This window comes from Martes martes, assembly GCF_963455335.1.
Source record: "Martes martes genome assembly, chromosome: 3".
Classification (NCBI taxonomy): Eukaryota; Metazoa; Chordata; class Mammalia; order Carnivora; family Mustelidae; genus Martes; species Martes martes.
Genome location: NC_137890.1, coordinates 135,367,948 through 135,393,984, shown reverse-complemented (window position 1 = coordinate 135,393,984; position 26,037 = coordinate 135,367,948). Strand labels below are relative to the sequence as shown.

The 26,037-nt window shown below is 35.9% G+C and overlaps 1 protein-coding gene and 1 long non-coding RNA gene across 11 annotated transcripts in view; one reads left to right on the top strand and one right to left on the bottom strand.

Annotated features, from left to right (window-relative positions):
• Positions 1 to 26,037, top strand: part of LOC308339736 — an 82,908-nt gene that overhangs the window by 55,671 nt on the left and 1,200 nt on the right. The window lies entirely within an intron of this gene.
• COBLL1 (cordon-bleu WH2 repeat protein like 1) overlaps positions 5,214 to 26,037 on the bottom strand; it is a 165,862-nt gene continuing 145,038 nt past the window's right edge. For 2 of the 8 annotated variants that reach the window (XM_080798688.1, XM_080798690.1), the window contains 6 exons: positions 25,072 to 25,191; positions 20,756 to 20,990; positions 19,626 to 19,720; positions 14,886 to 16,459; positions 12,819 to 12,995; positions 5,214 to 6,511 (listed from right to left, as the gene is read on the bottom strand). In XM_080798688.1, coding sequence (XP_080654814.1) covers positions 6,425 to 6,511; positions 12,819 to 12,995; positions 14,886 to 16,459; positions 19,626 to 19,720; positions 20,756 to 20,990; positions 25,072 to 25,191 — 2,288 coding nt within the window. In that variant the 3' untranslated portion in view covers positions 5,214 to 6,424. Of the gene's footprint in view, positions 6,512 to 9,641; positions 9,722 to 11,115; positions 12,996 to 14,885; positions 16,463 to 19,625; positions 19,721 to 20,755; positions 20,991 to 25,071; positions 25,192 to 26,037 lie in introns of those variants that run through there. The other 6 variants (XM_080798685.1, XM_080798689.1, XM_080798691.1 and 3 more) reach the window with 5 other exon arrangements.

Genomic DNA, 26,037 nt, shown 5'->3' with positions numbered 1-26,037 from the left:
AAACCCGCCAATCATGAAGCCTCAGAGATAGCTAGCAGGTAGCATTTATGGCTCACGCATCGGAGTCAGTGAGGGCGTGGCCATGTGGTCCTTCTGATGTTACCTGTAGTTGCTCAGGTCTGGATTTCTGACTGTTGAGAGCTCTAGGCTGGCCGCAGCTGGGAGCTCTCCTCCTTACATCTCTCATTCTCTTCTGAGGACCATCCAGCTCGTTCAGATGTCTTTCTCACAGCAGCATTCCAGGCACAGGGAGAGCATGCAAACACATGCAAAGTTTTGAGACCTACTGTCCCAATTGGTACAATTTATACCTTACTTTATTATTCACAAAACCTACTTATACAAGTGGGGAAAGGGCTTTGTCTCTTTACTGAGGGAAAGTGCAAACAGCAAAAGGTGCGGATGCAGGTGAGTAAAACACTGGGGCCTCCACAATGATCTGCCCAGAGAACAAGGGTGGGTAGGGACATGAAAATCAGTTAGCAAGTAAAGAAGTCACTTGTTTTGAAAACTATAAGTTTGGAATGTAGCACTTTTCTTTCTCCAAGATGAGTAATTTGCAAGACTTCCAAATGAATCTCTCCAGTTTGTGAAGCAGAAATGCCAACAGCTCTACACAAATTACCAGAATGTTTCACAATTCCTCTCGAAATACCTGTCAGGAAAGTTCTTCTGAGGGAGCACATGGTGGCATTTTTCTTGCCATAAACAAAATCTATCCATCCATATGAGGAGTCTGAGGTGTTAAAAATGAAAGCTTGCAAGAAAGTGGTAACACTGAAAAGGAAGACCAACTAAGATCCAGAATAAGTAGATCACAGTGTTGTGTCCCTTGAAATCTAGCACCCTTTTCTTCATCATTGGCAAAGTTCGGCAATTGGAAAGAGCATACTGAAAATTAGATGTGGGGATCTGCCACTTGTTTGCTTGTGTGACCTCTGTAAAGTAGCAATCCCTTTGTCTACTTTTTTGTTCCATAAGTAGCTCAAATAATACGAAAATTATGCATAAACTTTAACACACCAAATAAATGAGCTACTTTTACATCAGAAATAATCTAAGAAAAAAGCATTCTGCCCATGGAAATCTTCATTGTGACCTCTAATTGCAAACTCTCTTTTCTTTCAAGTCATTTATCAGAATCAATAGATAGTAAAAATGATGAATTTGATTCTCAGCTTTTTACATTTATTGTGTCTACTGGTAGTGGGTACAAAATGAGCTGGCACTAGACAAATAATTGTATAATTTGGGACTCTTTTGGTTTCAAGTGCAAGCAGCTCAGGTCTCGGTTAAAAGACTGGTCTCATTAAAGGACTTGGGTCAGGCAGCAGAGTATGGATTCTATTGCCAATGCCTGGCGGACAAGCCCAGATCAGGCCTTAAAGTGGGAGGGAGGGTAGCACTCTTCAGAAGGAAGGGGGATATATTAGGTAAGTAATACCTGTTCACTAATAGTAGTAGTAAAAATAGATAGCTTGGGGCGCCTGAGTGGCTCAGTGGATTAAGCCTCTGCCTTCTGCTCAGGTCATGATCTCAAGGTCCTGGGATCGAGCCCCACATCGGGCTCTCTGCTCAGCAGGGAGCCTACTTCCCCTTCTCTCTCTCTGCCTGCCTCTCTGCCTACTTGTGATCTCCCTCTCTGTCAAATAAGTAAATAAAATCTTTAAAAAAAAAAAAAAAAAGAAAGAAAAAATAGATAGCTTTAGGGGCACCTGGGTGGCTCATTCAGGTTGAGTGTCTGACTTTTGGTTTCCACTCTGGTCATGATCTCATGGGTTGGGAGATTTAGCCCCACCTGCAACTCCAAGTCAGCGCTGTGCTCAGTGGGGAGTCTGCTTGAAGATTGTCTCCCTCTTTGCCCCTCCCCCCACTCACATGTTCTCTCTCTAAAATAAATATTTAAGAAATATATATATAGCTTTAAATAATGAATTGTATGCCAAACTTAAAATCCATTTAATCCTTACAACCAATTTCACGAGGAAAGTGTATTATATTTTTTAAAGATTTACTTATTTATTTTAGAGAGAGAGTGCGCATGTATGTGTGCAAGCAGGGGGAGGGGAAGAAGGAGAGGGAGGGAGAGAGAGAATCTTCAAGCAGACTCCTGGCTGAGTGCGGAGCCAGACACAGGGCTCAATCCCAGGACCCTGAGATCATGAACTGAACTGAAATCAAGAGCTGGCCGCTTTAACCAACCGAGGTGTATTATTAATGCAGTTTTTCAGAAGTTAAAATGAGGCACAGAGAAAAGGTAATTTGCTCAAGATCTCATGTCTTGTAAGTGGAAGACCTGTGATTCAAGCCCAGGTATTCTGCCTTTAGGTATAACTGTGTACTACAGCAAGAAACAAGTAGAACTATGAATTGAAATATGAAGGGGAACTCTCTATACGCAAAAAGTTCTTCCTAAATGTTGCTGGTGTAAAAGGCAACTTGCTAAATGATATTAGATTTTTAATGTTAAAAGCAGTAATAACAATGACAGGGGAAAAAACTAAGAAAATGCAAAAACGCAATATAAATATACCTGTATGTATTGGGTACAAATATACTGCATTGGATATAAATATATTTATGTAGAGATTTATATCAAAACATTAACAGTGCTTGGGGTGCATTGGTGGCTCAGTAGGTTAAGCATCTGACTCTTGGTTTCAGTGCAGGTCATGATCTCAGAGTTGTGGGATCAAGCTCTGAGTTGGGCTCTGCTCTCAGTGTGGAGTCTGCAGCAAGTTCTGTCTCTGTCTCCTTTTGCCCCTCTGCTTCTCCCCCACCTGCACGCTCACACATGCACTCTCTAATAAATAAATAAAATCTTAAAAAAACAATAACAAAAACACTCATAGTGGTTATCTCTGGAGAGGGGAGTGGGATGCTGGAGACAAAAGAGTATTTCATTTCATACCCCATAATTTATATAGAATCTGGGTAACTTAAAAAATACGTATTATAAAGAAATAACCTGATGGGGAAAGGAAAAGAAAAATGTCTATATGCAAAATATTAAATATGAAAATGGAAAATTGGTTCTAAATCATTTCTGTATCTTAATTCTGCTATTAAGGATATGGCTGGTGAAAACTGCTTGTCTCAAATTTCTTTCCCAATTGAGTAGAGAGGTTAGTGGATGTTTTTCTCTGGAAACAGTGTGGATAAGGCAATCTTTTCAGAATATATATTTATTAATGGCTCACGTACATATCATACCCTTAAGTACTATACAATCTTCGAAAAATATTTTAATTATAAACTACTTCAAGTATGTTAAAATCTGAAGTAATACAAGTACACGTGACCCTTGAACAATGGGTTTGAACTGCTTGGGTCCACTTGTATGCGGATTTTTATCAGTATAGTAGTGTAAATGTACTCTCCTCCTTATGATTTTCTTAATGTTTTCTTTGGTTTTATTGTAAAATCACAGTATATAATAATGTAACATAAAAAATATGTGTTCATCAGCTGTTTACATTTTCAGCAAGGCTTCAACAGTAGGCTAAGATTTGAGGGAGTCAGAAGTTATTATGTGGATCTTTGCGCAGGGGATTGGCATGCTGAATCCCTGTTATTAAGGGTCGAGTGTATTTGTTTTCAAACTGCGGTTTATAAAATACTGCAAACACAATTGATGACACCTGTCCATCTTCCCCAATCCAGTCTTCATTTCTTGGTACCTATTAGCAAACCTGTGTATTTTTTTCTATGTATACAGCCATAATATCCGGTATTGTTTTACGTATTTTATATAACTGGTGTCATAAATCATGCACTGTTACACAACTTGCTTTTTTTGCTCATTTTTGTGCTGCATCCGTGTTGACATGCGTAAGCTTGGTTTATTCATTTTGAGTGTTGTATGGAAGTCTATCATATGAAGGTACTAATGTTGAGTGCTGGTTAGGACTCCCTTTTGCTGTTGTACGCAACACTGCCATGACCTTTTTTTTTGTTTTGCTTTGTTTTTGTTTTAATCTCTACACCCAGTGCAGGGCTTAAACTCACAAGTAGGAGAGGGATTTGCCTGTCCCACCCACTGAGCCACCAGGACCCCATTGTTAATGTCTCTTTATGCACCTGCAGAAGTACTTGTTTAAGGAAACATGGTAATACATCTTTATTAGATATTGAAAATTTGATCGTTGTGCCAGTATGTTTTCCCATCAACAGTGAAAGTGTTCCACTGCTTTGTTGTCCTTGACAACACTTGCTATTTTGAAACTTAAATTGTTGCTAATTTGATGGGTGTGATGTAGTACTTCCTTGTGTCTTAACCAGTATTTCCTTGATTAGTGAACAGTATTCTTTCATTATTTATTGGCCTTTCAGATTTACTCTTGTAAGAAATCTTTTTTGTTTTTTCAGTGTGCATATTTCTTTTGGGTAGTCTTTCATGACTTCCAGGAATTTTTATTTTTTTATAGATTATACCAAAAATATTCTTATGGCTTCTTTTTTCACTTCTATAGTACTTAATGTACATATAAGTCTCAAATTTTAATATGTTTATACTTTTATGAATGTCCCTTTGTGTCCTATTCTTTTTCCATGTTGAGGTCTGAAAAATGTTGAATATATTTGAATATATTCATCTAAGTTTTAAAATGTTACTTTTAAAAAACCGTCTTTAGGGGCATTTGGGTGGCACAGCTGGTTACGTGTCCAACTCTTGGTTTCAGCTCAGGTCACGATCTCAGGGTGATCAGATTGAGCCCTGCGTTAGGCTCTGTCTCAGTACAGAGTCTGCTTGACTGCACCCCGCCCCCCCTTACTCTCTTGCTCAAATAAATAAATCTTTCCAAAAAAATAAAAAATGTTTTTAATCCAACTCAAATATATTTGTTTATGGTTTGAATAGAGATCCAGATTTATTTTTTTCCCAAGTGGATAATCAATCATAATTCTACAAAAAGTCACTCTTTTTGCTACCAGTTTACAATAATAGAACTTAAGTTTCCATATATAAGGGTCTCTTCAAGTCTGATTTAAAGAAAAGACAACATTTAACATTTAATGTGCCCTGCCATGTATCAGGAACTATACTAAGCATTTTAAATGGTTATATCATGTATTCTAGAGTCTGAATGGGCCTACATGTACCCTAGAGAGCCCTGATGGATGGTAGGCCTTAATGTGACTTTTTTGTTTACTGGCTGATAGAGATAGGTCATCAGGTGAAATTCCTAAAGATGCTGATGGACACACACAAACCAAATATATAACTTGCTTTTATTAAACGGGGGTGGGGTGGGGGGGGAGTGGGGAAGAGAAGAAATCAACACATTTTCTGAAGAGACAGATATCCCAAGAGCTTTAGTGAAAACCAACATAATATCAACTTGTATGACCAAGCTTTTAGAATAAGAGTGATTAGATTCTTAAAGTAGGGCTAGAACATGAATGAGCCCTAGATCCCAGTACAGTTATAAGCCAACAAATTAAGCATTGTTTTGCTTAACAGTTTTAGCTTTAATGTAAATATATATTATTAGCATCTGAACTACATAAAGACTTTATCATTTTACTTTAATTAAAACCAGGATTTATGGAACCACCAAGTAGCCTTTGAAGTTTTCCAATATGAACATGGACTAACCCCCACCTATTCTTTGCTGCATATCAAAAGTGAAATAATTGTCACAATAGATCAACATTGTCATGAGGTGATTTCTAAGGCTTCTGGCACATAAATGTATAATATATGTGTGACAACAATGTCATGATTATATAAAAAATATTTAAAATATTCCTTGTGCAACTTAAGTCCTAAAGATTAAAAAAGCAAATGTTCCATATTAATATCAAAATACTATGAGCTTCCCATAAATTTGACATTGATTTCGTAATTACACAAAGAACACATAAGACTTGCTCACTAAATGATTCATCATTTTAATTAACTGTTGAACCGAATATACTTATTTGGTATTAGTTCTCTATAGTATACTTTCAGCCAAAACAGACTTTAATATAACTTATAAACATTTCCAATTAAATTGTAACATTGAGGCAGCAAAGGTCAGATCTACATTTGCCTACCTCTTTATGTGTCACACAAATAAAAGTCTATGAATCTCAACTTATCCTTTTGTCTGTCACCATGGTAGAGAATGTGTAAGTGAAATCAACAAAAGGTGACCATTTCTCATTTGAAAGAAAATGAAAGTCATTAACACCTTGTCTTAAAGTTCTAAAGCAGCATATTCAACTTTTAAGGCCATTAAAAAAAAAAAGGGCCAAAAATATCATAACTTAAAAATTCTATAATTCTTCTTGTGGCATTAAAAGCCACAGCACAAATTCTTACACTTTAATAGACAATATATTAGTGTACATCTGAATATACATTTGCCAACATTCTCCATTAGGATGAGGGTGTTCTTGAAATAGAGGTGATGAAGTGCATTATCACAGGCAACATTTAATGGCCATCCTGGGCGTCAGGGGACATGGAATGGCTGAGTCCTGACCTTCCATTCACAGATATTGTATTTGATGGAACAGTGACCTAAGAGAAAGCAACACATTTTGCACCCATCAATTTAAAATGGAAAAGCTATCTAATATTCAGTAATTACCACACTTTAACTTCTGCTTAATTGTAAATGAGAATATTTAGCATTTAGTATTCAATAAATCACAAATAATCAAGAAGAAATGTTCAGTCTACCATAAAATTAAAAATGAGAGAGTTGTTATTTCCACAACAAACAAGTTAAATAATCCATTAACACATCTTAGTCTTTACAAAATTACCAAATCAACTCAAAGGACAAGAGCACAAACAGACTGCAGGCCAAGCTGTTGAAAAGCATTTTTTGCTAAATTAATTCTGGCTCCCCAAAAGTGCTTTGGAGAATGTAGAAAAATAAAGTGAAATCCACAAAGCAAAGAATTTTACAAATTCTAAAATTGTATTGGTGATCTATATTAACATGAAGTTCCCCTCCCAGGTACCCCTTATTTATAAGAAAATACAGCTTTTGTTTTTAATATGCTTTCATATAGGGATGCCTGGGTGGCTAAGTCGGTTAAGTGTTTGCCTGCAGCTTAGGTCATGATCCCAGGGTCCTGGGATGATAGAGCTCTGCACTGGGCTCCCTGCTCAGCGGGAGAGTCCACTTCTCCCTCTACCTCCCCGTTTGTGTTCTCTCACTCTCAAAAAATCGGAGGGGGAGACAAACCATGAGAGACTGTGGACTGTGAAAAACAAACTAAGGGTTTTCGAGGGGAGGAGGGTGGGGTGTTGGGTGAGCCTGGTGGTGGGTATTATGGAGGGCACTACTGCATGTAGCACAGGGTGTGGTGCATAAACAATGAATTTTGGAACACTTGAAAAGAAATAAAATAAAAATTTAAAAAAATGCTTTCATATAAAGAGCTAAAAGAGTCAAATCTAGGACTGTTATGCCAAAACAATTGCAGAATGAATGAAAAGTAGTTTTTTTCTCCCAATAAACTCCTAAGTAGCTTGAAAATCCAAATTATTTAGAACATTTTTTAAAAGACATATGCATTCTGGATAGTAAATAGGTATAATATTTTGAAATATTATACATAAAATAAGACAATATTTTAAGAAAAATTGTTAATCTCTATATTACAATTTGGCTAGTTTAGATTCTTAAACAAACATTATCATCTTCTCCCAAGAAGAAAATTGAACTACAAGAGGCCATAGATTCTGCTTAGCAACAGAGTATGTTAGTGAAAAGGAAAATAAAATGGGCAAATTTAGTTTGGATTTGACTTCCTTGTGCTTCATTTTTTGCCTTTTATTAAACAAAAATCGATCATCTAAACTAATCAACTTTCTTGACTATCTATGTATGTAGTAGAGTGTTGTAGAATGTAGTAGAGTGTTGACACTATCCACCTGAAAAAAAACAAAAAACAAAAAACAAAACAAAACACCAAAGAAAAGTTGCCACCAGAAGAAGGAAAGCTCATCTGCATTTTGTTTAGTATTCCTGTGGGATTCCTTTCCATGAACAGCAAACAGGTAATGACTTTTCATTATGTAACTTTGGTCTGAAAAGTTTCAGTGTGTAAGGATTATTTTTGTAATAACTGCCAAAATTGCAGTTCTCATAACTCTTTGTAAAGTAAAAGAAATTTTGTTTTAAACATTTAAAAAACACACTGATGACTCTAATACAAGTTAAGAGATGTTTTTGTAGCACCATTTATAGACTGGAAAAACCAGAATCCAGTTAAATGTAAGGAACAACTAAACCATGGTTCATTCATAGAGTCAAATACTATGTAGTCTTAAAAGAATTGTGTGGTGTGTATGTGTGTGTGTGTGTATAATAAGATGGAAAACTTCAAAGAGATATTCATGAATGTTTTACAGGATTCTATTTTTGTAGGTATGTAAATGCATTTACATACTACAAAAGTGTTCTGGAAGGTTTCACAGTAATCTATCATGAGCAGTTACTTTGGGGGGATGGTATTTTGTTTGATATTTAAAATTTTGTATACTAAACTTTCAAGCATGAGAAGACATTATAGACTAGTTCATAAGTTTTGTGAAATCAGAAACCTTGTCTATTTTAATGCCCCATTATACGTGTGTTTTTTTAGTGCCTAGCACAGTGTAGGATCAATGGATATTTCTTGAATGGAATATGGTAACTTTTTATAAACATTTTAAAGTAAAAAGGTACTGCTTGAATTTTTTGAATAATGAACATAATACAATAAAGAAATTTTTTAAAGTAAAAAGGTACTGCTTGAATTTTTTGAATAATGAACATAATACAATAAAGATATTTTTTAAAGTAACATTAACAAAGGTACTGGTAAGAGCATCTGCTAGTTGACTGTCTACCCTTTAAAGACTTTTCAGGAATATTCACGTAGCTTTCTTATTCTTGTGAGAAGCATTAACTATGAAACTATCATTTATTTTTAATTTAAAATTATAGAGAAAGAAGTGCCAACCTGAAGCCTTTAGATTGTTCAAATTCCAATCAAGGAAATAAGAATAAAAAGCAGACTAATTAAGCAAATAAAACAAGCCAGCAAGATTCTGGGTGTCTTATCCAGTTTTTTTCTTCCTTCCAGATTTCCATGTAGCCAAAGATAAATTTTGTATTCTAAAGGAATGGTTAATATCAACCACTAAATACCTTTTGTCAGTGTATTTTCAGACTTTATTTTTACAAACCTATATTCTACTTGTAATAGTGTAATGACCTTTAGTAACTGAAGCATCGTCAAGAACCGAGAGCAGCCAGAGAAGCTCTTTTATCAACACAAGTCAGCGATAATAGGTTCCTTAATCTCTTATTCTCTGCAAACAATTTGCTGATTCACATATAAATCTTAACACCGAACACATATTGTCAAATACTGAACCAGATTTACTGAAACTTTGTAAGAAGACAAGACAGATCTCTGTGACTACACTGGGGTCAAATAGGGGTAAGGTGTGGAGAAAATCTGAAGAAATATGAAAAAACGTGGCATGTTCATGACTACATTTACACTAAAGCAGTCAACTAGATAATTGTTCTAATATGAACCAATTATTATAATGAAGGTTAATTACTCGGGTATGAACCAGAGCCATAAGGCAGGTTGGTACCTGGAGTTAAACTGAACATTTGGGAGCCAAAATATAGGCAAACCTGGAGCCAACTTTCTGACGAACAATGTAAACCTCCTGTCAAAATCACTGAAGATTTTCTTTGGCACTCTCACTGTTGTTCTATAAAAGAAATGTTAGAATTTAAAACAAACCAGGAGAAATGTTCAGTACAGGGCAGGAATAAGGGACTTAAGCAAAGATCACAAGGAATTAGAGCCTTCCTGTGCCCTTCTATTTCCTTTTGCAATATAATATTTTTTGAAATATAACACGCATACAGAAAAGTGCCCTGAACGTAAACAAACAACCCAATGAAAACAAACACAAACACATATATAATCCAGCACCTAGGCCAACAAAAGAATAGCTCCAGCTCCCTACTGAGCTTGTCTTTAAAATGTTGACATTTTCTCTATCACTAAATGTCTATCATGTAGACATTTTTAAAATACTGCATTAATATTTATCTTGATTACTTATATTTTTGGTTCCCTCTTAAATTGTGTGCCTGTCTTGATCCCACGAGCCACCAGCAACCCCTTTTTTTTCCGTGTGGAAGTAACCCTATCATGATTTCTATAATTACTTCCTCACTTTTAAAAATAATTGCCACCTACGCATGCTGTTGAACTTTACACATATATATTTTTATAGGTCTTTACACTGTTGTGTTTAGCTGCATTTTGCCCAATTAATTGCTGTTTGATAGTCCATTCTTTGAATATACTATTTATCCTCTTTTTGGATATTAAGGTTATATTTATTTGGAGCTGTTACAAACAATATTTCATGAATATTCTTATATATGAGTCCCAGCACACAACACACACCTTTTTAGGGTATATAATTAGAAGTGGAAATACTGATCATGGAGTGGGGATATTATTCACTTTACTTGACCCTGTGTCCATTTTCAGTGTGATAAAATGGATTATGTAAAGAATTTTCATTAAACAAAATTTAGGAACTAGCACTCTAAGACTCCGAGCTATCGATAATCTCCTACTGAAAGAGATAAAATTTAGCCTCTATAGAACCTAAAGTAGTGAGTTATAAACAGGGTACAATTATAGGATCATCATTTAGGGCCTTCTTTCTATGCTGATTCACATCCAGCTCATTCTGGAAGCAATGAGAGTTTTATAAGTGAAGAGACTGCCAATTCAGAGCCCAGAACACCAAGCACACAGCTGCTTGCCTGTACAGTTCTGTTGGCCGAAAAGACATTCCCAGCTTCATGCACTGTTTTCTGCGACGTAGCCATTGAAACGGGTTACTGTGTCCAGTGACTTTAGTACAAAGGTACTGCAACGATTTTCTGTGTAGTTCCTTGGTTCTCCCCTGGACCCGATATACCACTGCTATTCGGTCTCAGGCTGTCAACACCCAGAAGGCAGAGGCTTCATTTTATTCATCTTCCTCTCCCCAGTATCTAGTACAGTGGGGTTTTTTTGGTTTTTTTTTGTTGTTGTTTTTTAGTTTGGGTAATTTTTTTTTAATTTTTTTTTCAGTGTTCCAAAATTCACTGTTTAGTACTTTTGTGCTTAAAAAATGCTTATCAAGGGATGCCTGGGTGGCCCAGTGGGTTAAGCCTCTGCCTTCAGCTCAGGTCATGATCTCAGGGTCCTGGGATCAAGCCCAGCATCAGGCTCTCTGCTCAGGAGGGAGCCTGCTTCCCCCTCTCTCTCTGCCTGCCTCTCTGCCTGCTTGTGATCTCTCTCTCTGTCTGTCAGATAAATAAATAATATCTTTACCAAAAAAAAAAAAAATGCTTATCAAGTGTAATGAACTGAGAAAGCTTTAGATCTGAAGTGATGGATTTGAAACTCAACCTTAAAAGATTAAAAAGAGAAATATTTCCCTAAGTGAGAATGTACAATTTATTTGCATGGACCTATTTCCCCATAAAAATATAACTGTTATGACCTGTGAAATACCAGTTTTAATATTCAAAAACCACTTGTTTTTTGTTTTTTGTTTTTTGCCACCTGGCATCTAAATTCAGACTCTACAAATACCTGACAAAATTCAAACCTAGTCCCCTGAATTACCCCTTCACATTTCCTCCACTCCTGACAGCAAGCAGTATTTTGCCCTATCTTTCTGTTTGCCCAATTGGGAGTGCCAAGCTCTCCGTGCAAACAGTGGTCACTCATGGCTCTGCTGAAACACGGAGAAAGTGGCTAGCACAAGCAGGGCAGGCTGTGGAGATATGCCCAAGATGCCCTCCCCTTTCTTTCTCTCTCTGCAGCATTCCTGTCCCTTCGCAGATTTCATTTCTGTTGAGCTCAGTGTTTTGCTCAACAAGTCTCTTACTCTTCTCTAAATAGCTTCTAAAATGATTAGAGAAGGAATTCACAAAACGAAATGCCTAGGGAGTCAGGGGAATAATGAGTACTTTTCTTGTCTTGGGTGTTGAGGAACTTGCAACCAAGACAACTAAGGGGAGAACAAGAAAGACATTTAGGGAGACGACAGTCTCTGGGAAGTCCGTTATGATGCCAGGCTCCAGGCTTCACCATGTGCGTCCTCTCTGAGTGGATGAAAGTGACAGAGGGAGGAAACTCACCTACAAATAATTCGCTGTGACGTTTCTTTGGCATTTGCTCCAAAGAGAGGTAAACCAGGAGACCTGAAGTTCTCCGGCACCTCAGTAAAGAGGAGCAAGCCACTCGGGCAGGCCACTATTAGACTAGAGTTTCTATATTCGATGTCATCTAAATTCCTTAGGTTTTCCCTACACTTTTTGTCTAACCTATAAAACAACACCCACCCCCACCCAATCCCCTGCATAGGGCAGTGAACTTTGATCACCGAGGGAGCTAGGACTGAAACCTTGCAGGTTCTTATATTGCTGGTGCAGCTTTTCTAGAATAAGGAGGGATTTTCTTTCTGAAAGAATTTTTTCTTACTGTGCTGATATAATTTCTAAAATAAGAGTCCAGGGTACTTTCTATGTAGAGTCATATAATAATGAGCAAAGCCCACGTTCTGCACCTGGCCCATGGTGTGGAAAATAGACCGGACATATTTTTAAGTATGTGCAAGACTCTGGACTCTTTCAGCTTATACTTCAAAAATGACCCTTGACATCGAAGAGTAACTTCTGGCACCCTCCCTATTCAGACTCAAAAGCCAGAAAACAACTTACCCTAAGTATTAGTTTGACAATGTTGAAAATAGACCCACTGTCACCCATCTGATAAAGAAAACTTACCCTTTTCAATTTGGCAGCAGCCTCTCCAGAACGGATTGCAGTCAGCAAACTCTGTCGGATCTGTTCTGGGTCAGAGCTTTGGAATGTTAAAGAACTTTGTCTCTTAAGGATGAATGATGGGCAGTCAGTTGGAGATGGTATTTGGGAATTCTGTTCATTATATGCAGAGTTATTTCCCTATAAAAATAAATGCAAAATATTTATATGAATACCAAGTGAAGAATGAGTCATTTTAAAAAAATGTCATCATCAATATTCTTTAAAAATCACTATTTGCCACACTGGTGTTTCAGACATAGCTTAGTTTCCTTGCCCACTGAATTATCTCTGCTGCCAGAGCTCAGCTAGAAGATGAGGGTATTACTTTCTCTTGTCTTGAACTCACAAGGCTAAGGAAGAAAAGTGGTACATCTCTTTGCTGTAAGAATACAGTGGTAATTTTACTGTCCTTAAGTCAAATGATGCTGATTTTGCCAGTGAGAATTGGCTAGAAGAGCTAAATTAATAATAATAAAAATTCCACAGACTTAAAAAAAAAATAACACATTTTTATAGTTACAACATAGTAGGTTGTGAAATTATCACTTTTGACAGAACAAAATGGACAAATTGACAATTTTATATTGGCTGAATCTAACATATCTTCTAATAAAAGAATATTAATGACTGTGCTACATGTAACAGCTTATTTTGTGTTTCTGGAAGCCACAGGGGCTAAATGATGACCATGTTTTATTTTTCCCATGAACTAAAAGTAAGTATTAGGAATCTCCAAATTTAAGAATCAGAAATTTATTAAGCTTCTTAGGAAAGAATATTTAGTAACTGATTTAACTGGGAACTATTATCAAATAATCTTAAAAATGTCTTTTTTAAACTGCCAAACATCTTTAAGAAGATGAGCTAAACGGAGTTCAGGCAATGACTCAAAAACTGTATTATCTAAATCAAACTTCTGTTGTTTAGGAATGGCATTCCATCCTAAGAAGAAACACAGGCTTTGTTCCCAAGTAAAGAATTAATCTCTATATCATATATCTCTTCCGGACATTATATCAAAGCGAAGAAACATAAATGTGAAATATACAAAGAAACATCCTTCGAGATGAATATTGCTTTGAGACTATGGAAAAAATCTTTACTTGGCAGTGTGGTTAATGTTCTGTTACTCTAGGAATGTTTGAAAAGTACTGTAAAATACTTCTGGAACTGTCACACAAATCTGAATGTATTCTTTAAACACTATCAGAGTAAAGGTACACAAAATATTTTTTAACTTGCAAGGGGATTATCGTAATTCATACTGTAAATGTCATCCTTTCCTCTGACTATATTATTTGAATCTACCAAATTATAACACTCAGTTGACCAAACACGAAGTCAACAAATGTCCCTTTTCATGTCAGTTATTAAGGTTAGACAGTGGTTAAATGATATTTTAGTCAATATACCAGTAACTGGTAAAGTTGACACTGAATTAACAAAAATGGGAAATTAAGAAAATTACATATTTAAACTCTGGTTTTAGTTTAAGTTATTTCAGTGTATCAATGTTTGGTAACTGAGGTTGAGTGTGTGTGATTGAAAATGTCTAGCTGGGAAATGTTTGGTTATTTTATCTAGTCTATAAATACTGCTTATGTTTCTATATAATTAAAACTATCTACTTTGCCATTATGTAGAATTGGAGAAGAAAAGAAACCAGAATATCCAGAAAAGTTGTAAACAAACTGAGAAAAGCAAAACAGGAAAATAGAGTCTGAACTATAACCTAGTAAGCTATGCAAATGTAGGAGCGAAGAAACTTTAAATTACAGTATTTGCTAATGATACAATTATAGAATGATGACCTTTATAGTACCACCCAGTCATGTTAAATTAATTATAATAACTCTGAGAGTAAATAATCAGATTTTATGTATTACTACTCTTTTTTTCCCTATGGTAGCTTGCTATTAGATTAACAGGAATTCGGAATTAAGTAACACACAAACACCAACACGCTTGTCGACCCTCATTTAAACCAGGCTGTATTGGAATCCCTTATTTTTAAAACGGTCACCTTACCTCCTCACTCACACACAGCTGTGGGATGCCCACACACTGACGTTCAGAAGGAGATTTCCCTTCTTCTGCATCAGGGGGAGGGGGGGTGGCCGCACCCTCTCCGCTGGGCTCTGGGCGCGCTTTGCTGAGAGACTGGGACCGTTTCACCACAGCAAGGGCAAAGGGGGACGGAGCAGAGCTCACGTAAGGTCTCGGGGCCCCAAAAGTTTTCAAAGTCTTCAGATTTAGCGCTGCTAATTGACTGGCCAGAAGAGGAGCAGGTTTTGGAGCTCCGGGAGGAGGAGAGGTTTCCGTGGGCTTCTGGCCGCTGCTGCCATCCTGAGGGTTTTTCATCCGCGGCTGTGGAAGGGATGGAGCAGTCTTCCTTAAGGGAGAAAGAGTTTGCTCCTCCGGGGGTGGTATCGCATCCCTTTCCTCCTCTTTCTTTAGTAGTTCTTTTGGAGTGGGGTTAGGGGCCACGTGGGCACTCCTGGCAGCTGCAGATGTCACATACTGACCTGAAACTCTTTTTTGCATCTGCAGGAAAAAAGAACTTGGTTTGGTCTGGGGATTTGAAACCCGAGATTTAAGTTTTGACTCCAAAATATTGTTTATATCTTCCAAATTTGGCACAAAAGGCGCTGTACCAGTGTCTTTCGTCGTTCTGGGAGGAGGCTTCAGAGGATTTCCCGTGGCGAGGTGGGGTGAGCTCTCCACGCTGTACACTAGATGCCCTGTTCTTGGGGGAAGCTTCAGCTGAACGTCTGCCTGTGGCGCCTTTGGGCTTTCAGAAATAACAAGATCTTCTGTTTGGATTGCAGTTTCTTTCAAACTCTCATGAGTGTGCTTTCTTCCTAAAGTATGTATCTCCTGATCATCTTTATCCCCAGTAGTTTCTGATTCCCAATTTTTCAATATCTCCAGGGATTTGGGAGGCACAATTTTATAAGTAGTCATTCCGATTTTGGGTATGTAGTCTCTTGTGATTTCATTTGAAGGTTTTGGCTTGGGATCATAGTCCTGTCTATAAAGTGGATAATTCTTCACATGAGAAATAGCTGAATCCTTATCAATTCCATCTATAGGAGGCAAAAGATCATCATTACCGTGTGAACCAACTGGACCTTTATTGGGGAGTTGATTTTCTGAATGTACATTTAGGGGGCCCTGACTCCTGAATGTTCCTGAGGCATCTATAGCATCTTGGGGACTTGAAGAGGAGGGCCGAGTTGATTTATTGTTACTTGGAGTTTGCACACTTTCATTAACTTTGAAATCAGACAAATCATGATCTCGGTGGTTCCCGTCAGAGCTGTCAGTGGAAGGGATGGTCTGAATGGCTGCATCCTGCATTTTGGTCTTTTCTTCACTGGGTTGATTCAGTTTTGGGTCCTGTACTAATGAAGCAGCCAGGTGATTCTCCTTGTAACTGTCAGCGGTATCAGTTTTATGCGCCTGATAGTCCGATAGTCTGTCAACTTCCGTGTCCACATTGTTACTTTTGGCAACGCCTCCTACGTTGATTATTGTTCTCCTCACTCCATTTTTCATATGATGTTCTGTGTTTGGTGGAGTGACAATTCTTTCATTTTGATCTACTGAGAGAAAAAAAAATATTGTCAAGTCAAACGTGAACAAAGTAGAAAAACCTAAAGTTTTCAATGCCTGCCTCCCCCAAACTGAAATAGGTTGGTTTGAATTCTACAGATAATTCTCAGCTCACTAATGATAAAAAAGCAGGTAAGAGCATCAGGAAAAACAGCTTGGGCTTTGGTATCATAGAAACCTGAGTCTAGAACCCAGCTGGACTTGTATGTTACTTAACCCCTTTGAGCCAAACCCAGCTTCCTCAGATGCAAAAAGGTGAAAATATATATTATATTTTATATGTCACTTATGTAACATGCTAATTAGGATAGGATACAGAACAAAAAGAACAAAAGAACAAAAGAAACATGCAAGCAAGAGAAAAAAAATTATGTTTCCAGGTAAATTCGTATATGAACATACCTTCATCTTTGTACACCCTACCTAATTGCATGGTTTTTTTGGTCATGGTTGTTAAATTTTCTATTATGTTGCAAGGTTCTTAAATTAAATATCTAATTTTCAAGTGGACTTCATTTTTATTCTTCCTTAAAAAATGCAACTGATTTGCAGAATATTTGTTTTCTACACAAGTGACCTCTCAATGACTCATAATTATTAACTTTTGTGACACATTTGATTAAGATTCATGAAAAAGACACATTTCTACCTCTGCTGTTTTTTACTTGGTTTGTAAGTATTTTTAATATCTCTATAAAAAGTACTATTGTCAACACCTCTATAGGCACAAAATAAATGGTCCCTGGTACCAGGAAATGAACGTAAATGTATTCCCTTCTTTCTTGCCTATTTCTCATTTTCCAGTGAATATAGGTATAGCCCAGTTACACAATAGAAATATTTTCCAAAACAAAGTAAATCAACATATTTTAAATTCATTTCCCTATAAACCCTAACTAATTGCTTTTGGAACTCCAAATGTCTATTTTTCACTATTCACCAATTCTGAATTTCTCATCAAAATCTCACAATTATTCCCAATGACAGGACTGGAAACCTGGAATCACTGCTGAATTTAGTAGCTAATCCATCCCCATACATACCTGATAATGACACCAACCAAATGTCAACAAATGGTTAGGTCATTTTCCAATGATAGTCAGTAGAAGGAAAAGGTAAATTTTGTACTATCCTTTCCTTCCCCTACTCAAAACTGACAACAACATCTACAAAATGAATCATCTGTCAGAAGAATGATTGAAACAAGTATATAGTGTAGATAAAAAAGGAAGAAAACTATAAAACTGTTTTTAAGATAATAGAAATAATTTATTTAAAAAATTGCCTAAACATTTAATTTTAAAAAACAGAAAAAAAAAAAACCCACCTAGAGTCGACAAAGGTCATTGCAAATCAAATGTAAACCAAAAAAATATTATTACAGAAATATACCTGTGACCCTAGCACTAATGTGATGCCAAAATCTTAGCAAAAATGATCCATCATTTTTAAAAGAAGGAAGCAGCATGATTTCTCAGTAAAATTCTATTGGCCATCAGAATGTATGTTGTGAAGAACTGAATCAAGAGGAAAGGGACGGGGAAATTATATACTTTTAGAACTTCTCAGTATTCTATCTCAGGATGGTACTGACCATGGGGAAAATGAACCAGAGACCTATTTGAAATAACCAATACATCCTACATAGGTAAAACAACATTTATCTACGTCAGTCTATCCACTTGTGACACTGGAATAATCCACATTTTATCCAAATATGAATATGTATATGCCTATGTTTTCTAAGAATCTTCACCTAGTTTTGCATATTAATATAACAGACTGGACTATGAGAATTCATAAGCAAATTCCTTCATATCTTCTTAAAATACCATTGTGCATTCCTCGCATCTTCTATTTGTGTAGTGTCATTTTTCTGAAATTCAACCTTAAGTACAGATCTTCCTCAACTAATGATAGGGTTACATTGTAACCTAGTCCATCATAACTTGAAAATATTGTTAAGTCAAATGCATTTAGTACATCTAAGCTACAGAATATTACAGAATACTATACTACTTTAAATGTGTTCAAAACACATTAGCCTATAGTTGGGCAAAATCATTCTCTCACAGAGCCTCTTCTATAGTAAAGGGTTGAGTATCTCATGTAACTTATTAACTACTGTACTGAAAGTGAACAACAGAATGGTGGCAGGTGTGAGGGCTCTTACCATTGGTGGGCTGACTGGGAGCCAGAGCTGCTGATGCCCAGCATTGCGCGAGAATATCACACAACACATTGCTAGCCCAGGAAAATGCCAAAATTCAGAATTTAAAGTACAGTTTCTATGGAGTGTGTATCACTTTCACATCATTGGAAAGTCAAAAAAAAAAATCTTAAATTGATCACTTGTATATTTTAACAATAGGTCAGTATTCTACTAGGTGCTATGAGGAATTCAAAGTATTGGATGTAATTTCTCTGATCCAAAAGACTGCCCAATCTGGTTGAGCAGACAAGACCTTTTAGAGAAATACATGGCTTCTAGTAACCAAGTAACAAAATTAGTGAAATGACAGGATTTGGTGGATAGTTGAATGAATGGTTGAAATCATATGTCTTGCAAAGAAAAAAAAAATGAGCATAGCCCTAAAGACAGAATGGAGTGGAATATATCGTAACAAAGCAAAGAAACGTCTTGACTTGGGGGTGGGGGTGTGGAAGATACTGGTAAATAACATCACATAATTAGATGTCAACATTACGTAATTAGATTAAAAATCATGCAGACAAGTTTCACCTAAGTAAAACAGTTTTGGACTTGGGAGTCAGTAAAAAGAAAAAAAAAGGGAAACAGATCACAAATGGATGCACAGAGTATATACATCTTTAAGATCCAAGATCTAGGTTAAACAACGTCTAAGATTTAACAACAAAAATAGTACACACAGTAGTTAATAGCACTCGTGACAGTAATATTGCCTGAGTTCAAATCCAGTGTCCGCTACTTACTAATTACGGGGACCCTTGTGAATTACATAGCATCACTGTGGTTCAATGAACCATAAAGTGGAACTGAAAATAGTAAGACCTGTAAATGAGTTAATATACAAGATTAAATGAGTTAATGTATATAAAGTTTTAAGAATGGCCCTTTGGCATACAGTAAGTGCTCTGAAAACGTTGGCTATTAGTGCTTATGGAACTCACCATTCTCCTGATATGGGCCCAATGACTTCAAGTTTCTTACACTGTCAACTACCCTCTCTTCACTGCTTGCATCATATACCATTATGTGTGGCCCTCTGCAAAACAGGATATTGTATGTTACATACTGATAATATTTAAACACTCACACACACACACACACACACGTGCATGCGCCAGATGAGAAAAGAGGCAATAATTTCCAAAGACAGATGGATTGAAATAATCATCTTTCTTCTGCCAAATACTGGAAATTTAATAGCAAAGAAAAAATACAACTGAGAGGAAATGCTGCTATGAACCATTAGCTTTCAAAGAGTGGTCCTATTATAAGGAAGGATCTAAGAAGCTTGGTAAAATGGACACTTTTCCAAAAACAGTGTCTTTTTGTTATTATTATTTGTCTTTTAAAGAAAAAGGAAACTGAATGAAATATTTAAGTCTTGCATCTGACGAAGCCAACTTCTGGCAAATCAGGATGTGGGCTGACCTCAACTGTTTTTTTGTCTTATTTTTAGTGATAGAAGGGTTTAATTTGGTGACACTCCCATGAAAATTATGGTAAAACTTTGATGAAGATGGTTTACTTTGCTTACTTAATTTCATTTTTACTCGTGATGTGGCATTTCTAACACAATATAAGCATACTGTAGTATAGATTTCAATTCCTAGGGCCAAGTGGAAAGTGCTCTGCATTATAAAGTTGACTATAAAAATTAAAATAGTAACTTAACATCCTAATCTAATATGCAGAATTGTTTTATATATCAGTGAAAATTCTTGAGAAGCATTTGGGGAAAATTAAAAATTAAATGTTTCATTTAGATCAAACAGAAAATAGGCAAAACCCATACAATACAAACAAACAGATACTTTTATATTTGAGTCACACAAACTAACTACATGCTATGGTTTGTCTCACACAGGGATACCAGAACTGTTGAATTTGATTTTATTTAAAAACAAAACATGCATATGGATACTTTATTAATAAGCATTCTGGTAATGATGGTGAACAGAGTCTAAACTAAAGAGACTACTATATTTGTGTTTATAATATCAGATCTATAATTCAGTGACAAGTACTCATTAAACAAACCATCACTGACACTTCCAGCAAATAGACTACTTACTGTCCATCTGTGTTTCTAGCTTCTTGTTTTTCTTCTTTGGAGTTCTGTGAGGACTCTCCAGTAACATTGCCAAGGGCTGAGTCAGGATCATTTTTCAGTGTATTTATTATATCAGTAGATCCAAAAGGAATAGCTTGTGACTTCAGAGAAATATTTTCAGTCTCATCTTTGGGCACTTCACTCAGTTCTTCCTTTTCATCTATCTCTTCAAGGCTATGATCAGAGCTTATTCCAGCTACAAAGAAATGAAGATATAATCCTAAATATTAATTTGCCTCATTCATCCTATGCAATCCCAGCAAGAAAGGAATTTTAAAAATAATAATTAGCTGGACTCTTTTAAATGCTCATCCAAAACTAATAAGAAAATAATCCTCTAATGATGAGTAATCACATTAACATATAGTCAAATTATCTCAGACATATACAATTCTAAAAATAATATGCTATCATGCTAGGTTTTATTCATGGTAGAGAAAAGTTATTTAAACTCATAATCTTCAAGTTACATGTCTCAGTTTGAGAGATAGCTATGTATCTTTGAATTTAAATGATTTTATATTCATACAATAGCTCTAAATATTAATTAAAAGAACATGAGATTTTATATTTTAAAATTTTATATCTATACAAGTATACTTATAAAATCTGACTCAGAAGTTATCAGAACTACAATGGAGAACTAACTATCTGAGCCCCTTTTAAAAATACCAGTGTTCACACCCTCTCCACACCTGTTAAATCAGAATCTCTGAAGGGTGGGACTAGGAATTTTTAAGGCTCCTAAGGTGATTCTAATACAAAACCAGAATTAAAAGCCATTTAGAGGCTTAATATACTTTTTGAAAATGCAAACAAGTATTATACCATGAAAATTATTCCCACTCAGTTTGATTCTCAGAGGCAACTTCCTTTAACAGGTTTTTCCTACATATTATCAGAAAGTATAATGACCACACAAGCAGATACGCATACTCATGCTTCCTTCTTTTTTATGGGTCCATTTAATATAAATGGAAGCATACTTCCATTTTTCAGTTTTTCACCTTCTGTTTCTCCACTTAACTATGGCTGAAAAATCATCCCATATCAATGTGTGTGTGTGTGTCTGTGTGTGAAAGAGTGATTCTCTTCAAAAGCTGCAGTTAATATTTCATTGTATAAGAATGAGTTTTATCATTGTTCCTTTAGTACCAACAAATGTCCAACAGATTAAAAGAGGAGACATCCTAATTGGTATCCACACTAGCTGTGAAATTTAATTTAAACCAAAGAATGAGCCTCTGAATCTTTGCTTATTTAAGTATAATTTAACACTGCCATTTACACAATAGCAGCTGAACAAAATTTAATTTTACCACAATGGGGGAGGGGGATGGTGTAGCATTAGATTATAGTGATCAGCACATCCACAAAATTTAATAAAAACTTCAATGTACTTGAAGAGTATTTAAAGTAATGTATGTCTTTAATTTTATCTCTAGGCAGAAAAGTATGCTATTTATGCTATTTAACAAACAAATATGGAGACTTTTATTGACAGTTTCATTGTGAGTAAAAAAAGGAGATTACTCAACAGGAAAAATATTAAAGAACTTGAATTTAAATGAATTTTTAAAAAATATATTTTGGCAAGTCTTATTTTATTATGACATGTGAAAGCATCATTATGATACCAATGTATAATATTATGTGTCTACAATAGCATATCATGTTTGTGCAGTAAGAGTACATTTATATAATTTGAAAACTGTGTTTGAGAAAGTTAACGTCTGTTCCCGTTTAGATGCAAATGTGTTTTATAAATGGCCCCTTAGCATATCTTAAGCTCTTTACAAATTAGTTTAACTGAGGAAACGCTTAGCAAGTTATTGTTATCCCTATTTTTCTCTTGCCCATCAAAGCTATTTCATATAGGCGTCCTGGGTGGCTCAGTTTAGCATCTGACTCTTGATTTCAGCTCAGGTCAGACGTATCTCCGGGTCCTGAGATGAGCCCTGCCTTGGGATCCACACTCAGCAGGCAGTCTGCTTGAGAGTCTCTCCTTCACCCTCTGCCCCTCCCCCACCATTCCCCACTCGTGGGCACAGGCATGCACATGCTCTCTCACTCTAATAAGTCCTACAAAAAAAAAAAAAAAAAAGTACTTCAAACAACTTTTCTTTAAATATGGGACCCCTCAATGAGAAACCAGTCTCAGTTAAAGAATGAGTTATGTATTTCAAAAATCTTTTCAAATTATTTTTCCGAAATTTTATAACTTGGTAGTTATAAGCATCATATAGGCTTGCTTAAAAAAAAATATATATATATATATATGTGTGTATATATACATACACACACACACACACACACACATATATATATAATTAGCTTGAAGAGTATTCCTATTCTTAAAAGTCTTAGGAAAGATTGTGATTATTTTTAAAAATTCTAATAATCCGGGGTGCCCTTGTGGCTCACTGGGTTAAGCCTCTGCCTCCAGCTCAGGTCATGATCTCAGGGTCCTGGGATCAAGCCCCACATCGGGCTCTCTGCTCAGCAGGGAGCCTGCTTCCCCCTCTGTCTACTTGTGATCTCTCTCTCTCTGTCAAATAAATAAATAAAATCTTTTAAAAAATAAAATTAAAAATTAAAAAATAAAAATTCTAATAATAAAAAAAAACTTTCAGAGTTGGTTGGTTGACTAGCATAAATTTTCCCAAGCTTCAAAAAATAAAAAATCAAGTTTGTTTTGTGTATGTTATATGATGGCCACATTTTAGGACAATAAAAAAAGACTGGGTGAGGGCTGTAAACAATGAATAAATTCCACAAATAATGCAGCACAATGATCGTATTTCAGCTTCGTAAGTTTTAAGGGAAGAATACTCGCTTTCAAAGATACAGTGTTCAAAATCTTTGTAAAGTTTTAAGATTTAACAACTTCGAAAGTATAAATGTTTAAAAAATCACAGAAGTCATCTTTTGAAAGTTTAATTATTAGAATCACAATCAAGATATAGAACAAGTCCATCAATCTTCAAAAACCCCAGGCCCTCTGGTGATCATCCCTTCCCCCTAAGTCTAGACCCTGGTTACTCTTTTCCCTATAGTTTTACCCTTGCAAGAATGTCACATGAATGAAATCATTCAACATCTAGCCATTTACGACTGGCTTCCCCATTTAACACAATGCTTTTGAGATTCAGCCATATCACTGCATGTAGTATTCATTCCTTTGGATGGGTAGGTGGTAGCATTCCAATGTACAGACTGACCATAGTTCATCCATTCCTCAGTTTAGGACATTGGGTTGTTTCTCACTTGGGGCAATTATGAATAAAAATCCTAAAATAACTTACATGTTAAGTTTTTGTGTGCACAGAGGTTTTCATTTTTCTTGGAAAATCCCTAGGAGTGGGACTAAAGGCTATACAGAAAAATGAATGCTTAAATTCTATTTTTAAAAATTTGTCGTGGTGCCTGGGGGGCTCAGTTGTTAAGCATCTGCCTTCGGCTCAAATGATATCAGGTCTGGGTATCAAACCCCACAGTGGGCTCCCTGTCCCACAGGGAGCCGGCTTCTCCCTCCCCGACTCCCCCTGTTTGTGTTCCCTCTCTCATTGTGTCTTTCTCTGTCAAATAAATAAATAAAATCTTAAAAAAAAAAAGTTATCAAACTATTTTCCAAACCGGCTGCACAATTTTGCATTATTATAAGCAGTATGTGATATTAATTTTAAATAATTTCAAACAAGGACTCATTTTGAGTTAATAAAAAATTGAATAAAATTATTTATAATGAAATGCAAGTACTACCTAACTATAAATTTTTGCCATCTGGTACCAAAATAATTCCAATAATTTAATATAAAAATCCCAAATCAAAAGCAATACTTCAGAAAGTAAGCCAGGACTAGATAACAAAAGAGTAGTCCAAGAAAGAAAAAAATTATATATATATATATATATGTGTGTATATATATATACACACACACTGTATATATATATAGTCTTTAATATTCATAAAATTGAACACTGAAAATAACAGAGTTCAAAGAGTTTTGCCAAAAAAAGCAGAAAGCCAAGTAGAAGAAAAGCTGAAATCCTCCAGAACCACTTGTTTTATTCATCTTAGGCCTTGTCATATTCATCTGGTTAGGGAAAACATCATAACCTGATAACCTGTAAGAGAATTTTGAGTGAAAGGAGGAAACTAATATTTCTTCGAAACCTTTTTACACAAGGGGTAACCAAGTAATGAAATGCTGACCTGGTGATAATCTTAATCTGCATTAAACCAAGCACCAGGCAGGAAAGGCCCAGCCACCTACATGTCAGAGATGCTACAGCTGCCTCGGGCGTTCCAGGGCATTCGGAGAGAGAGGGTTCATCCAGCAGTCTGGGCACGGTGCAGTGTTCCTGACTGGGGAGCCCGGGGCCAAGGGAGGAGTCTGCCAAAGAAGTAAAATCTGTGGAAATGGCACTTAGACAACAGAGTTAAGGCAAGCAGAGAACAAGCAGCATTTCGAAGAAATCAGATCTGTTAGCTCACAATTATCCATGTGCTAAACAAGAGAGGGGGGGCAAAAAGGAAGAAAAAGAGAAATAGACACCAAGCAAAGTTTGAATAGCATTCACATCTCCTTTCTAATACTTCTGAATCTTCTCATTTCACTTATATGGTTTGATATTATATAATCCTTTTGTTCCTTTGTGGAACAAAAGGAATTTTTTTTTTTTTTTTTTACTGTGAAGTTTTATTTGAGAACGACAAATTCAACATTTGAACATAAACACAAGTATTACTTTAGGTTTTTTAATGAGGTTGGCAAATATATATAGATGGTTGGGATCTTTTAAGATTTTTAACATGAAATAGACTCAGGATTATGATTAACTGACATGTATTACGCTAACATGTACATTTCAAAGTTGAAAGATCTTATAATACTTGGTTTAACATTAATTCAATTGACAAAGGATTTCTAAACAGCAAATTTAAACATGTTTTGAACTTTTCCAGAAAGTCAAGACATGCAAAATGCATTCCAAAAGGCAGACAGACAAAACATTAAAGACAATTATCTTTCGTAAATAAATTCTGCAAATACAGCAAATGAAGAGACTATAGCATGAATTAGTATTTTCAAAGGTGCTGGAGGTCCAGAAGCCTGAGGTATCATTGATATTATTCTGGATAAGACTTAAGAAATAAGAAAAGTCATGACTAGTTATATAAGGATAATGTTTTTAATCACAGAGGACAGGAGAATTCTTATATAAGATGGGTCAAAATC